At 48.2% G+C, this 13615-nt stretch overlaps 1 protein-coding gene across 1 annotated transcript in view; it reads right to left on the bottom strand.

Moving 5' to 3' along the window:
• Positions 1-725: 725 nt before the first annotated feature.
• Positions 726-13615, bottom strand: part of ABAT (4-aminobutyrate aminotransferase) — a 111867-nt gene continuing 98977 nt past the window's right edge. Inside the window, exons 11-15 of the mRNA XM_017874408.1 lie at positions 11989-12126; positions 9526-9693; positions 8159-8305; positions 5695-5806; positions 726-3989 (exon numbers count right to left, since the gene is read on the bottom strand). Coding sequence (XP_017729897.1) covers positions 3868-3989; positions 5695-5806; positions 8159-8305; positions 9526-9693; positions 11989-12126 — 687 coding nt within the window. The 3' untranslated portion in view covers positions 726-3867. The remainder of the gene's footprint in view (positions 3990-5694; positions 5807-8158; positions 8306-9525; positions 9694-11988; positions 12127-13615) is intronic.

The following is a 13615-nucleotide window of genomic DNA, read 5'->3' as shown; positions in this document are numbered from 1 at the left end:
ACTGCACTCCATCCTGGGCGACAGAGCGAGACTCCCTCTCAAAACAAAACAAAACAAACAAAAAATAATAATGTTTTATTGTGTAGTCTTCCATTTTTCTTAACTGTACCAAGATAGACCTAACAAATTTATCCTTTTAATCATTTTTAAGAGTGTAATTCAGGGACATTAAGTATATTAACAGTGTTGTACAGGCTGGGCACAGTGCCTCACGCCTGTAATACCAGCACTTTGGGAGGCCGAGGCGGGTGGATCACAAGGTCAGGAGTTCGAGACCAGCCTGGCTAACACAGTGAAACCCTGTCTCTGCTAAAAATACAAAAATTAGCTGGGCACAGTGGCGAGTGTCTGTAATCCCAGCTACTTGGGAGGCTGAGGCAGGAGAATCGCTTAAATCCGGGAGGCAGAGGTTGCAGTGAGCCAAGATCGTGCCACTGCACTCTAGCCTGGGTGAAAGAACTAGACTCTGTCTCAAAAAAAAAAAAAGAGAATGTGAGCTGCGAGTAGGGACCACATCTTGTCCATCCCTGTGTCCCTGTCACATAGCATGTCCTCGATTTACTTAATGAAATGCATGGCCTTACAGTGCTTCCCAATCCCAAGGCAGAATTATGCATGTAGAGTGTTTTCCAAGACATTCCTAAGAGGTATATAACAGGCATTTAATAAGTACTGTCACCTAATTATTTAACAAAACCATTTCCACCAAAAAAGTCCACATTCACTCATGTTTCAATTATAAATTTTTTTTATTTAAGAATACTGACTAACACAGGAAACAGATTTAATTCATGGAATTGTGCATATGGTCAACAGTTACATTGTGACATGTTAATTTTTTTTATCATTTATTGGCACTGTCAACAGATTACTTGTAAACAAGATCACTTTGTATGCGTAAGTCTGCGATGCTACCTAGCTATGGTTTTCTACCATGAGCTCATATATAGATATAGATAGGTAAGGTGTATAGATACATTAATGCTATGCACAATTTTGCATGGTTACTGAGCGTCAGTAAAAATTATAAAAAAACACCCATTTATAATAAAAGTGAGGATGTACTAAGACTTGCTATTACTGGACCTTGTTTTCTGTAAAAGTGACGCCACTTACTGGACGGTTACTAAACTCAGTGGCACTAATGTATGATGGATTCATTTCCAGACTGTCAGCCACGGAAGCACTTCTTCATGGCCCCTGCCCTGGACAGCAACCTGTCCTCCGGGCTCCCCATGTTTTTACCAGCTTCTGCTGAGTTTCTACAATCTTGAGCTGTGCTGAGAATTCTTTTCCTTGAAATTCTTCCAGCTAAACCCCCACCCCCCGAAAGAGGATGTCTCAGGAACTCATTATGCCCCGAGTCAACAAGAACTTGTTGATAAATGGCTTAAAAGTTTTTACAAGAAGTAACTTCCCTTGGTAAGGGGTAAATAATAAATCTGGAATTTTCCAGATAAAACGATTTCATTTCTCTGTCAATGCCCCATGGGGAGAGAACGAAATATTGGAGCCCCTCTCCCTACTGGCGAGAGGCGAGAGCCAATTTTCTGGTTGTGCCCTGGCTTAAAACCCTTTGGGCTCCGAGAACCATACTGAATATTTGCACCCAATGCTAAAGTTTTCAGGAGAAAGCCAATAAATTAATAATGGTTTGGTTTGCATTTTGCTTGCTTGTTAAATAAGGCCTTATTGAACCTTGGGATACTGCCTGTGGAATCTGGCTCCCCAGTGAAAGGTGTGAAGTCATGAGCTGATATGCCTTTGCATATGCTGTTCCCTCTCTGCAACACCCTTCCTTGCCTTGTCTGCTTGGTAAACTCTGGCTCATTCTGCAAAACACTGCTCCAGTGACACCTTTTCCTTGAAACCTCCTCTGACCCTTGGATGAATGGTGATGCTCCTCCCACTTCCTCATGCTCTTACTCGCACCTCTGTCATAGCCCTTGGTGCCTGCTTGTAATTGTTAGTTTACGAGTCTGGTTGTTTCTAGTGGGATGTGAGCCCCCGCGAGCAGGGACAATGTTTCGTCTCATCTTTGTATTCCTGCTGCTCGGTACAGGGCCTGGGATGGTGCAGGTATTTAATGAAAGTTAGGTGAATGAATAAATGGTGAATGAATGAATGATGCATAAATGAATATAAAAACGAGTAAAACCTTGCAGAGAGTGGGAGGCATACATCACCACTTCACTCGGAGTGCAGGTGACAGAGCTCCTGATTAAGAACGACAGATTAGCACTGACTGCAGGAATGCAAAGTGAACAAGAACTCACAAATTTGTATATGTTAAACTTGTCATTGCCTTTCATTCCTCAACAAAAATAGGTCGATGACCAAGTCTGCGGAAGACTGGAAGCTAAAAAAAAAAAAAGAAAAAAAAAACCCTACTTTGAGATCTTTGGACGATTTGTTATTAAAAGAGCAAAGTGCTGAATCAGGAACCTTGATATGCCTATTTCCAAAATAGTCAACCAAGGCACCAGGAGATGAAGAGGCTTCCTTTTGGACAGATAATACAAGCCAGGCTTTCTCAGTCTCCCCACCAAATAATACTTCATTGCTGTCAGGCTATCAAGTTCTCTTTTAGGAGCATTTGAGGTCAAATCAGTTCCCAGAGTGTCTCACCTCCAGCAGAGATACTAGAGGCTCAGCCACAGCCCCGTTAAGCATTTCGGTATCATCTGCCTGGTAATCTCCATACTCGGTCATCTCAGGAAAATCTCTAATTTCAGGAGGATCAAGTATAAGGAAACCATGTTGAACCAACAGGCCACTTTTCCATGCATGGAGCCCTAGTGCCTTTAATTCATGGTGCTTCCCTCAAGAAGAAATCCAGTCCAGCAAGGATTCCCTCTGGTGGGATAGCCAAGCTGTTCCTGGGGGTCTGCTCAGAAGCGATGTGAAGGTGGATGAGCAAAAGAGAGCAAGACCCTCTCAGGCTGAGGGGGCCAGAAGTCAGACCCCACGGTGCCCTGGGAAACATGATGCAATGGCTCTGCTGCCCCAGACCCTGGGGTGACGGGCCTGTGCTTCTAGCCCTGGGGCTCACGTGTGTCCTTGTGGACACTCAGGCTGCAGTTTCCTCCCACCCAGGTCCAGGTCTAGGTTGACATTTAACAGGGAGGAGGGAGTTTGGGGAATGGTGGATGCCAAGTAAGAACCACAGGTGGTGCCACCTGGGGATCCTCCAAGGGCAAACCCCTGTCCAGGGCAGAATTCACAGTTTAGGGGATCCCCAGGTGCACTGAGAGGAGTGATTCTCATCTTCAGGGGGCCAGAGGACCGCTTCCCTTACCCCTGAGCTGAATCCTCTTGTCCCCACTTTACAGCCTTCCTCAGATCTGTCCAGTGCCTCCCTGCACTGTGCTTGGGGTGTGCTCAGAGCTCCAGCTCAGAGCTGGGAGAGGAGGTGAGAACATGTTTGCTAGCATAGGGCGAGGGCGAGCCAGCATCCGTGATCACAGAATATGGCACTTGAGATGGACTGGCACCCAGGAGGCCCAGCTGCCAGTCCCAGGAGCAAGTAATGCCCTTGACTGGTTTTTGGAAAAATTGCTGGGGTTGGTCAAGGTTGGGCAGCACTCTAGCCAGGACCTCCCATGGCTCTTCCCAAGACGAGTCCAGGGCTCAAGCAGGATCTCTGGGCTTAAATCAATGTGCACCATTGGCTCTGCGGGGAGGAAAATCACTACCAGCCCTTCCCTCCCCACCTCCCCAAGACCACCAAAACGTTCCCTCCCCACAAATCACCCTTCACTGTGCGTTCACCTCTGATACTTTTAAGTGAAAACATGAATTAGGCAAACTAATCAATTTGACAACTGTTGAGATTGGGGCTTTCTCACTGTAGTGGAAATGGCTGCTTTACTTGAAGTCTGCTAAGATGTCACTGAAAATATTGAGGAACAGGTGAGCATGGTGATCCCTGAAGACCAGCGTGGGACGGAAACGAATGGATTTGTCACCGCAGCCCCCCAACACCACACCTGAAAGAAGAGGCAGGAGGTAGGTGGGGAGCGTGGTTTCTCACAGTCGTGTGCTGGGAGAGCTGGGAGGAAAGTGATGCCCGTTGGCGACGCTCATCCATCCATCCATCCATCCATCCATCATCATCCATCGTGGAAGCCCAGGCTTCCATCTGTCCTTCCTACCATCCACCCATCCAGCCTTCATTTCCTTTCTCTCTCCCTTCATTCATCTCATCCATCATTCTCTTCTTCCTTTCCTTCCCTCCACCCTCCCTCTCTCCTTTGAGTGCCTGCTTTGCTGCCCCTGAACTAGGTCTGGTGATAGAGAGATCCCGAGATAAAGTCCTTGCCTTCCTGAAAGTCATGGGGCGTGGGGAAAGAAAATAGGTAAGCAAATAAGTTGCAAAAGCACAGGCTGAGTCGGAAGCACGTGCGGGGTGCTGAGCTATCACGGAGGAGGGACAGGCTCTGCTTATTTTAAAGGGTGACTTCACCAGTTACAGCTGGTGTCCTTTCCTTGTCGAGGTTGTTTATGCATTTTTTTTTTTTTTTTTTTTTTTTAAGAGATGGAGTCTCGCTCTGTCACCCAGGCTGGGGTGCAGTGGCATGATCTCGCTCACTGCAACCTGCACCTCCCGGGTTCAAGCAATTCTCCTGCCTCAGTCTCCCAAGTAGCTGGGATTACAGGCGCCCGCCACCATGGCCAGCTAATTTTTGTATTTTTAGTGGAGATGAGGTTTTGCTGTGTTGGCCAGGTTGGTCTCGAACTCCTGACTTCAGCTGATCTGCCCACCTCGGCCTTCCAAAGTGCTGGGATTACAGGTGTGAGCCACTGCACCCGGCCTGTTTATGCCTTTGAGACCACGTTTTCTCATTTTTAAAATGGAGGTTGATTATCCCTGCCCTTCCGAGGCTGCTGCAAGGATTCCGTAAGATGGCACAAGAACACCTGACAATGTGCCTGACATAGAGTACGTGCTCTGAGCTCACCACAGCATCTGCCCTTACCCCTGCCACACATGTTCTCAGTGGCTTCCCATAGCTCCTAGGGTGAAATCACGCGTGCTAAGCCGGATCTGCAGGCCCATATGACCCGGGCCTGGCCTCTCCTCCCCCAGCTTCGTCCCCTCACATCCGTTCACCTTTACGCCCCCTTCTTTCCCTTTTACCACCTCTGTAAGCTCCATCCCACCTCAGGCCATCGCATGCACCCTTCCCTCTGCCCGGAATGCTCTTCCTTACCTTCACCCGGCCAATCCCTGTTCATCAAGACTCGGGAAAATGCTACTTCCTCAGGGAAGCCTTCCCTGATTTCCTAGCCTCACCAACTGCTGCAGCTATTTGCTCTCTTAGCCGCGTTTTCTCCTTCCCACGGCTTAACATTGCAATGGATTGTTTGTGAAATGCCATGTGTAAAGCCACGCCTTCTTGCTAGACTGCATGCTTCCTGAAGGGAGGGGCTCTGATGCTCTTCATCGTCACTGTAACTATCTCTAGTGTCCACTTACAACTCACCTTCTCAGCGAACACTTGTTGAGTAAATAAATGGATAAAGAAATCCCATTCGTAACGTTCTCTGGAGAAGCAGCATTCAGGCTATTTTCAGACCTGTGTACCACCTGCCCCCCACCCAAAGTATTGCTGAGTACCTAGCAACATTTTGCAGCTACAGCAGGATACACTGGACGCTGATGAAACTCAGCAGCCACTCCTGGCCCCTTACCTTTGTTTCTGGCAATTAAAATGAGCTTATTCCGTATGGAATCATCGGGAGTATCGAAGGAGCAAAAGGTGCCTCGTCCTCTCACCCTGCTGATGAACTGGGGGTACCGGGCCTGCATTGGGGGGAGACAAGGCCAGCGTCAAAGCCCATCACCTGTGTACCAGCTGGGCTTAATGTCTGTGCTTCGTCAAAGGCCTTCCATGGTCCGGCCTTGGCCTCTGCATGGGCAGCAGGACCTCCAGGGGGTTAAGAGCTCTGGTGACATTCAGGCCTGGGTTCAAAGCCCAGCTGTTCACATCTGTGTGAACAGCTCCTAAGTAGCTGGGATTACAGGCACCTGCCACCACATCTGGCTGATTTTTTTTGTATTTTTAGTAGAGACAGGGTTTCACAATGTTGGCCAGGCTGGTCTCAAACTTCTGATCTCAAGTGATCTACCTGCCTTGGCCTCCCAAAGTGCTGGGATTACAGGCCTGAGCCACTGCACCCAGCTCAATGACTGGTATCTTTATAAGAAGAAGACAATTTGGAGACAGACACAGGCACTGTGGGGAGAAAGCCATGATGCCAGAAGCAGAGTGAAGCCTCCACAGGTCAGGGAACGTGAAGGATTCCCGGCAGCCATGAGAAGGTGGAGAGAGGCATGGGACAGATTCTTCCCCAGAGCCTCCAGAAGAAGCCAGCCCTGCTGAAACCTTGATTTCAGACCCTGCCCTCCAAACTGTGAGAGCATAAATTCTTGTTTTAACCCACGCAGTTTGTGGTGATTTTTTACAGCACAGAAGGAGACAAATGCAGATGCCTAGTCTGGAGGACCTTGATTTCACCTTACTCTCCACTGTCCATGTGAAGGACAGCAAACAAGGGCTTGGAAAACCCCAAATAATTTCAGGGTACTGGGGGCTGAGTTGGGGGAGCAAGTCTTATTTCACAACAGCTCCTTAGTAGAAACTGGAGACACGGTCCTGTTCTGGGGGTAACAGAGCCAGGCACTGTGTTAGACACTTACATACACAATTTTTCTATTTCTTTTTGTGGAGGACGGGGTCTCACTATGTTGCCCAGGCTGGTCTCGAACTCAGTAGAGCTGAAGGCAATCCTCCTGCTTTTGCCCCGCTAAGTGCTGGGGTTACAGGCATGAACCCCTGCGCCTGGTAGTGGGCACACCCTTGAATCCCCTGCCAGTGAAGAAGGACCCACTTTGGTCTACACAGATGAGGAAACTGAGGCTCAGAAGTCCTTCCAGCACTTATTCTAGCATGTGCCTTGCACTTGTCGATTGCTGGGGAGCTGGCAGTTTGAACACACCCCTCCCTCTCCCACCACAGTATGGCCCTGGGGAGGTTCAGAATAATGTCTCTTCCATTTAGACACCACTTCAGGCCTGTGTGCCACACTGACACACACACACATCCACACACCTCCTTACGGTTAGGAGTGACCACGTGACTAGCTCTTTGTCAAGTGTTGGAGGTGTTATGTGAGATTTCTGGGAAGGGTGCTAAAGACAAGAAGGGGGCCACTTTGTCCTTCCCTTCTTTTTCCTTCCTATTGCCTGGAATTGAGATGTGATGGCTGGAGCTCCAGGAGCCATTTTGGCCCACGATGAAACCTGGAGGGTGGAGAGTAATCCAGTCCCAGCAGTGGACAGCAGTGCTGACGAGTGGTAAGTATGCAACAGGTTGCACGGAGGAGGGAATAATGAACACATCAGAGGGGCTGAGAGAAGGAGTGCTTGGGGGCCTCACAAAGGGGGGATGTCTGAATTTGGTGTCAAAAGATAACCAGGGCCAGGCGCGGTAGCCCATGCTTGTAATCCCAGCACTTTGGGAGGCTGAGGCGAGCAGATCACCTGAGGTTAGGAGTTCGAGACCAGCCTGGCCAACATGGTGAAACCCCATGTCTACTCAAAATACAAAAAAATTAGTAGGGCATAATGACACATGCCTGTAATCCCAGCTACTTGGGAGGCTGAGGCCAGAGAATCTCTTGAACCCAGGAGGCAGCGGTTGCAGTAAGCCAAGATTGCTCCACTGCACTCCAGCCTGGGTGACAGAACAAGACTTGGTCTTGAAAAATAAATAAATAAACCAATAAAATAAAAAAGATAACCAGTGCCGGCAGGCGCTACCCAGCACTTTGGGAGGCTGAGGTGGGAGGATCCCTTGAAGCCAGGAGTTCAAGGCCAGACTGGCCAACATAGCTAGACCATGTCTCAATATTTAAAAAATCAAAAAAACAAAACCAGGAGTTCAGTAACAGGGGTTGGAATGGGATGGAGGGATAGAGAGGCATTCCTTGCAGAGGACACAGCATGTGCAAAGCCCCGGAGGCTAGGAGCAGCACAGCCCATTACGAATTGCTGGAACAGCAGGTGTAACACCATACTGAAGAGCTCCAGTGTTGCCCTGGAGGCTGCAGGGAGCCGTGGGTGGTGGGGGCTAGGCAGGGGAGGGGGTGGTACCTGGAGGTCCAGCAATCCTGTGAGCAGGACTTTCCCAGCATGGGCTGCGTTATTTAGCAGGTCCTCCCGCTTGATGATGTTGATGACCTCAGCCAGCAGCAGGTTCTTGGACGGGTCCCCCAGCCAGGTGTTGAAGATCCGGTAAGGCTGGAACAAGGAAGAGGTGTTGGAAGGGTTCATGCACAAGAGCAGGGGTCACTTCCCCCAGGCACCCCTCCTTTCTCGAACAGGAGAGAAACTAACGTCTGCCAGAGGCTAGCAGGAGAATACACCCAATCTCACTGAATTCTTCCAACAGCAGCCCTGCAGGTAGGAACTGCTAAGGGGAGACCAAATCGTCACATGCCCTGGGAAATCCCTCAGTCCCAGGAAACCAAGACAGTTGGTTCCTTAACTCCTATAACCCTCATTTTATAGAGGAGGAAGCAGAGGTTCTGGCAGGCTAAGTGATTTGTCCAAGGCAAATGTGACTTATAGGTGGAGTTGGGACTGGATTGCCGGCAGTGACCCTCAAAGATCACCCACTTTGCCCCTCCATGAACGATTCAGGGTGGCCATGTAGCCAACTAAAACACCCTTCCCAGCATCCCTTATGGCTAGAAGTGGCCACGTGACTGGGTTTTAAGTCAAGTATTGGAAATAGATGTGTTATGTGAGATTTCTAGGAAGGCTGCTAAAGAAAGAAGGGGGCCACTTTGTCCTTCCCTTCCTTTTCTTTCCTACTGTCTAGAATTGAGATGTGATGGCTGGAGCACCAGAAGCCGTTTTGGACCACGAGGCAACCTTGAGGGTGGAAACTACATGTAGGAATGGTGAAAGCACATTGGCCCCTGATGGCTATGTGTGTGTGTGTGTGTGAGAATCTGTATGCACACATGGCAGTACACAGTGTAGTGGATAAGAGTATGGACTCTGGGTTGGAGTCCTGGCTTTGTCACTTAACAGGCTGTGTGACCTTTGACAAATGACTTAACCTCTCTGTGCCTGATTCCTTATTAGTAAAATGAGGATAAAAGTAACACCTACTTGGTTAGATTGTTCTCAGGATTAAAAGTGTATGAGAAATACTTAGAAGTAGGCACACGGCAAATGCTCAGTCTGCTGCAGCAGCTGTCAATGATATTATTGTGTGTGCACACAGAGAGAAATCAGGAGAAGGCTGATGGTGGACTGTTCCAGAGCCAGCCTTATAGACAGAGCTGGGAGGGCACACCACTGCTACTTGCATTGATAAGAACTGGGCCTTGGAAAACCTGCGACCCAATAGGTGCCCACCCAGCTCCTCGATGGTGAGAAAGGAACAGTTAGGAGAAGAGGACGCTCCCTTCTCTGCCCTTGATGTAGAGAGAAGGCTGGATCCAACTCACAGCATTGGGCCTGAACTCCTCCTTGTGGAAGAAGCCCCCAATCATCATCTTCTTGCTGAAGGTCATCACGTCTGCCGGGTCCTCCAAGCCCCAGTGCTCATGGGCCCAGAACTTGCCCGTGCAACCTCCTCCAGTCTGGACCTCATCCACCAAGAAAGCGCAGCCATGCTGGCCGGAGAAGAGAGAGGAGGGAGAAATAAACACCCGTGGGAGGCCAGAAACTCATGCCCTCCATAGCCAACCAACTGGCAAACCCTGGGTCCACACACATCGTGCTTGTTTTCTGAACAGCAGACCAGCCCCATGTTCTTGAGCTGTGCACAAAAAAAAACTAATCAAAACACTTCAGCTGAGCAGTTCCAACCAGAGCTGTATCTGAGTGTTTCCTAAAACTGCTAAGCTGGACCAAAAAAAAAATCTGGAACATTAAATACTCCCTGCACCAGGCCGGGTGCAGTGGCTCAAGCCTGTAATCCCAGCACTTTGGGAGGCCGAGACGGGCGGATCACGAGGTCAGGAGATCGAGACCATCCTGGCTAACACGGTGAAACCCCGTCTCTACCAAAAAATAAAAAAAAAAAAAAAAAAAACTAGCTGGGCGAGGTGGCGGGCGCCTGTAGTCCCAGCTACTCGGGAGGCTGAGGCAGGAGAATGGCGTAAACCCGGGAGGCGGAGCTTGCAGTGAGCTGAGATCTGGCCTCTGCTCTCCATCCTGGGTGACAGAGCGAGACTGCATCTCAAAAAAAAAAAAAAAAAAAAAAAAAAAAAATACTCCCTGCACCAACACAGAGCGGTATGACATCTGGCTTTGGTCTCTGGTCTCAACCTCGTTAGAGGGAGCTGTGTCCAACAGTGAGGCCTCGAATGTGCTTCTCAGACTTCAGCTGCCGTGTTCTGCTTGTCACCAGGGTTATTTCTAACTCAGCGTCTGTGTTAAGTCAACTCATGTCTTATAACTTTTATCTGTGAACTTATCGGTTTGATCGCCAGTTATATATGCACAAGACATTAAAACAAACACAAAACGTAAAGAAAGGAAATCAGTGTATCAAAGAGATACCTGCACCCCCATGTTTATTGCAGCACTGTTCACAATAGCCAAGATACAGAATCAATCTGTCCATCAACAGATGAATGGATAAAGTAAATATGGTACATACACACAATCGGCCAGGTGCGGAGGCTCACACCTGTAATTCCAGCACTTTGGGAGGCTGAGGCAGGCAGATCACCTGAGGTCAGGAGTTTGAGACCAGCCTGGCCAACATGGCAAACCCCGTCGCTATTAAAAATACAAAAATTAGCCGGGCGTGGTGGCACACACCTGAAATCCCAGCTACTCATGAGGCTGAGGCAGAAGAATCACTTGGACCCAGGAGGCGGAGGTTACAGTGAGCCAAAATCGTGCCACTGCACTCCAACCTGTGCAACAGAGTGAGACTGTCTCAAAAAAAAAGAAAAAGAAAAAGAAAAAGAAAATATGGTACATATACACAATGGAATACTTTTCAGCCATAAAAAGAATGAAATTATGTCATTAGCAATGACGTGGATGGAACTACAGGACATTATGTTAAGTGACATAAGCTAGACATCGGCAAAAGTTGCAGGTTCTCACTCGTGGGGACTAAAAACATTTCCCTTATGAAGAAGGAGTAGAATAATGACTGTCAGAGGCTGGCAAGGCTAATGGGGAGGTGGAGATAAATAGGGGTTGGTTAATGGATACAAAAGTACAGTTAGAAGAATAAGATCTAGTGTCCAGTAGCACAATAGGGTGATTATAGTTAATAATTTATTGTGTATTTCAAAATAACTAGGAGTGGATTTGGAATATTCCCAATACAAAGAGATCATGAATGTTTTAGGTGATGGATATCCAATTACCCAGATTTGATCATTATGCATTGCAACTATTATGTATCCATAAAGATACTCTAAAAAGATTTTAAGGCCAAGTGCGGTGGCTCAGGCCTGTAATCCCAGCACTTTGGGAGGCCGAGGTGGGCAGATCACCTGAGGTCAGGAGTTCGAGACCAGCCTGGCCAACATGGCGAAACCTTATCTGTACTAGAAATGCAAAAATTAGTTGGGTATGGTGGTGCGCACCTGTAGTCCCAGCTACTCAGGAGGCTGAGGTGGGAGAATCGCTTGAACCTGGGAGGTGGAGTGAGCTGAGATCGCACCACTGCACTCCAGCCTGGGCGACAGAGTAAGACTCTGTCTCACAAAAAAAAAAAATTATATATATGTGTGTGTGTGTGTGTGTGTGTGTGTAGTTTCAGGGAAGAATCCCCATTCTTCCGCCAGCCCCAACTTCTCCACCCCTGATGCTGACGGACAGCCTCTGCAAGTCTGGAGGTTGATAGGAACTCCAAAGCAGAGGTGCTGCTAGCCCTTTAATCTGGAAACTCAACCCAGAAAGCCCTATGGCTCCATCCAACCTCAGCCCCATCCACTGACCTTCCTGGCAATGTCTCTCAGCTTCCGAAAGAAGTCATCGGATGCATGGTTGTCTCCACCCTCGGACTGGATGGGCTCCACGATGATCCCGGCCACCGTCTTCTTCTTTTTCCGATATTTCACAATGAGATCCTCCACCTGGATCCCATGGGGGAAAGTCACCACCGCTGGCAGAGGCTTGTGACCAGTATCCGTGGGTGGGAATCTGGGGTCCGATGAGCCCCGTGCAGTTTTATTGGAAATGTGTGTGTGTGCATCTCCTAAGACCAGTGAAGCCTCTGTTAGAAGCTATGTGTGTGGATGGGAATGTATCCTCCTTGAGACTGGTGCTAGCACCTGGGTGGATACAAACTAATAACTTGGGGCAAGTAATTTAGCCTTCAGAAGCCTCACTTTCCTGATGTGTTGTATGGGCACACAGACAGAATCCACCTTCCAGGGCCATGGAGAGGACTGAATGAGAAAATATAGCACTGAGTTGACTGCTGAGCTAGATGTTTTAGCTGTGGTTCTGCCTCTGTTTTACATGGAACATGCACCTGTCACTTAACCTTGTTATGTGGGAAATAGCTATATCACGGGTATATTGAGAGAAATAAAGGTGAGAGCACTCACACACACACACACACACACACACACACACACACACACACAGAAAATACAGCACAGAGTCTGGCACACAAAAAGTGGTGCGCTACTATTATGATTAGCACGACTATATTATTATTGATTAATATTGTTCCTATTCTTACAGTATTATTGCTATTATTGGTGTGAGAATCCTTTTGGGGCAGAATCGGAAAAGTATCCTTGGTTAAAAAACTCTTCTAAGGGCCCGGTGTGTTGGTTCACACCTGCAATCCCAGCACTTTGGGAGGCTGAGGCAGGAAGGATAGCTTGAGGCCAGGAGTTTGAGACCAGCCTGTGCAACACAGTGCGGTTCATCTCTGCAAAACATTTAAAAATTAGCTGGGCATGGTGGCTGCGTGCCTGTAGTCTCAGCTATCTGAGAGGCTGAGGTGGGAGGACCCCTTGAACCAGGACTGTGAGATCACAGTGAGCTGTGACCACATCGCTGCATTCCAGCCTGTGCGACAGAGCAAGATCCTGTCTTCATTAAAAAGAGGCAGGGCACGGTGGCTCACACCTGTAATCCCAGCACTTTGGGAAGCAAAGGCGGGCAGATCTCTTGAGGTCAGGAGTTCCAGACCAGCCTGGCTACCATGAAACCTCATCTCTACTAAAAATACAAAAATTACTTGGGCATGGTGGCACATGCCTGTAATCCCAGCTACTCCACTGGCTGAGGCATGAGAATCACTTGAACCCAGGAGGCAGAGGTTGCAATGAGCCGAGGTATCGTGCCACTGCACTCCAGCCTGGGTGACAGAGTGAAACTCTGTCTCAAAAAAAAAAAAAAGAAAGAAAAGAAAAAAGAAAAACCCCAAACGGTACACCTTGATAGACTAACAAGTGAAATCTTTCTTTGTTATGTACAGCTAAGGAAAAGCCTCTGTTTGGGTGATATGATTTTGACCTAGGTCTCCACCAGTCACCCCAAGGAAGCGCTGAGATACTTTTCTTTGTTTTCTTTTCTTTTCCTTTTTTTTTTTTTTTTTTTTTTTTT

Source organism: Rhinopithecus bieti, unplaced genomic scaffold, assembly GCF_001698545.2.
Source record: "Rhinopithecus bieti isolate Rb0 unplaced genomic scaffold, ASM169854v2 scaffold_8226, whole genome shotgun sequence".
Lineage (NCBI taxonomy): Eukaryota > Metazoa > Chordata > Mammalia > Primates > Cercopithecidae > Rhinopithecus > Rhinopithecus bieti.
Note: the sequence above shows the minus strand (reverse complement) of the source record. Positions and strands in the feature narration are given on the sequence as shown.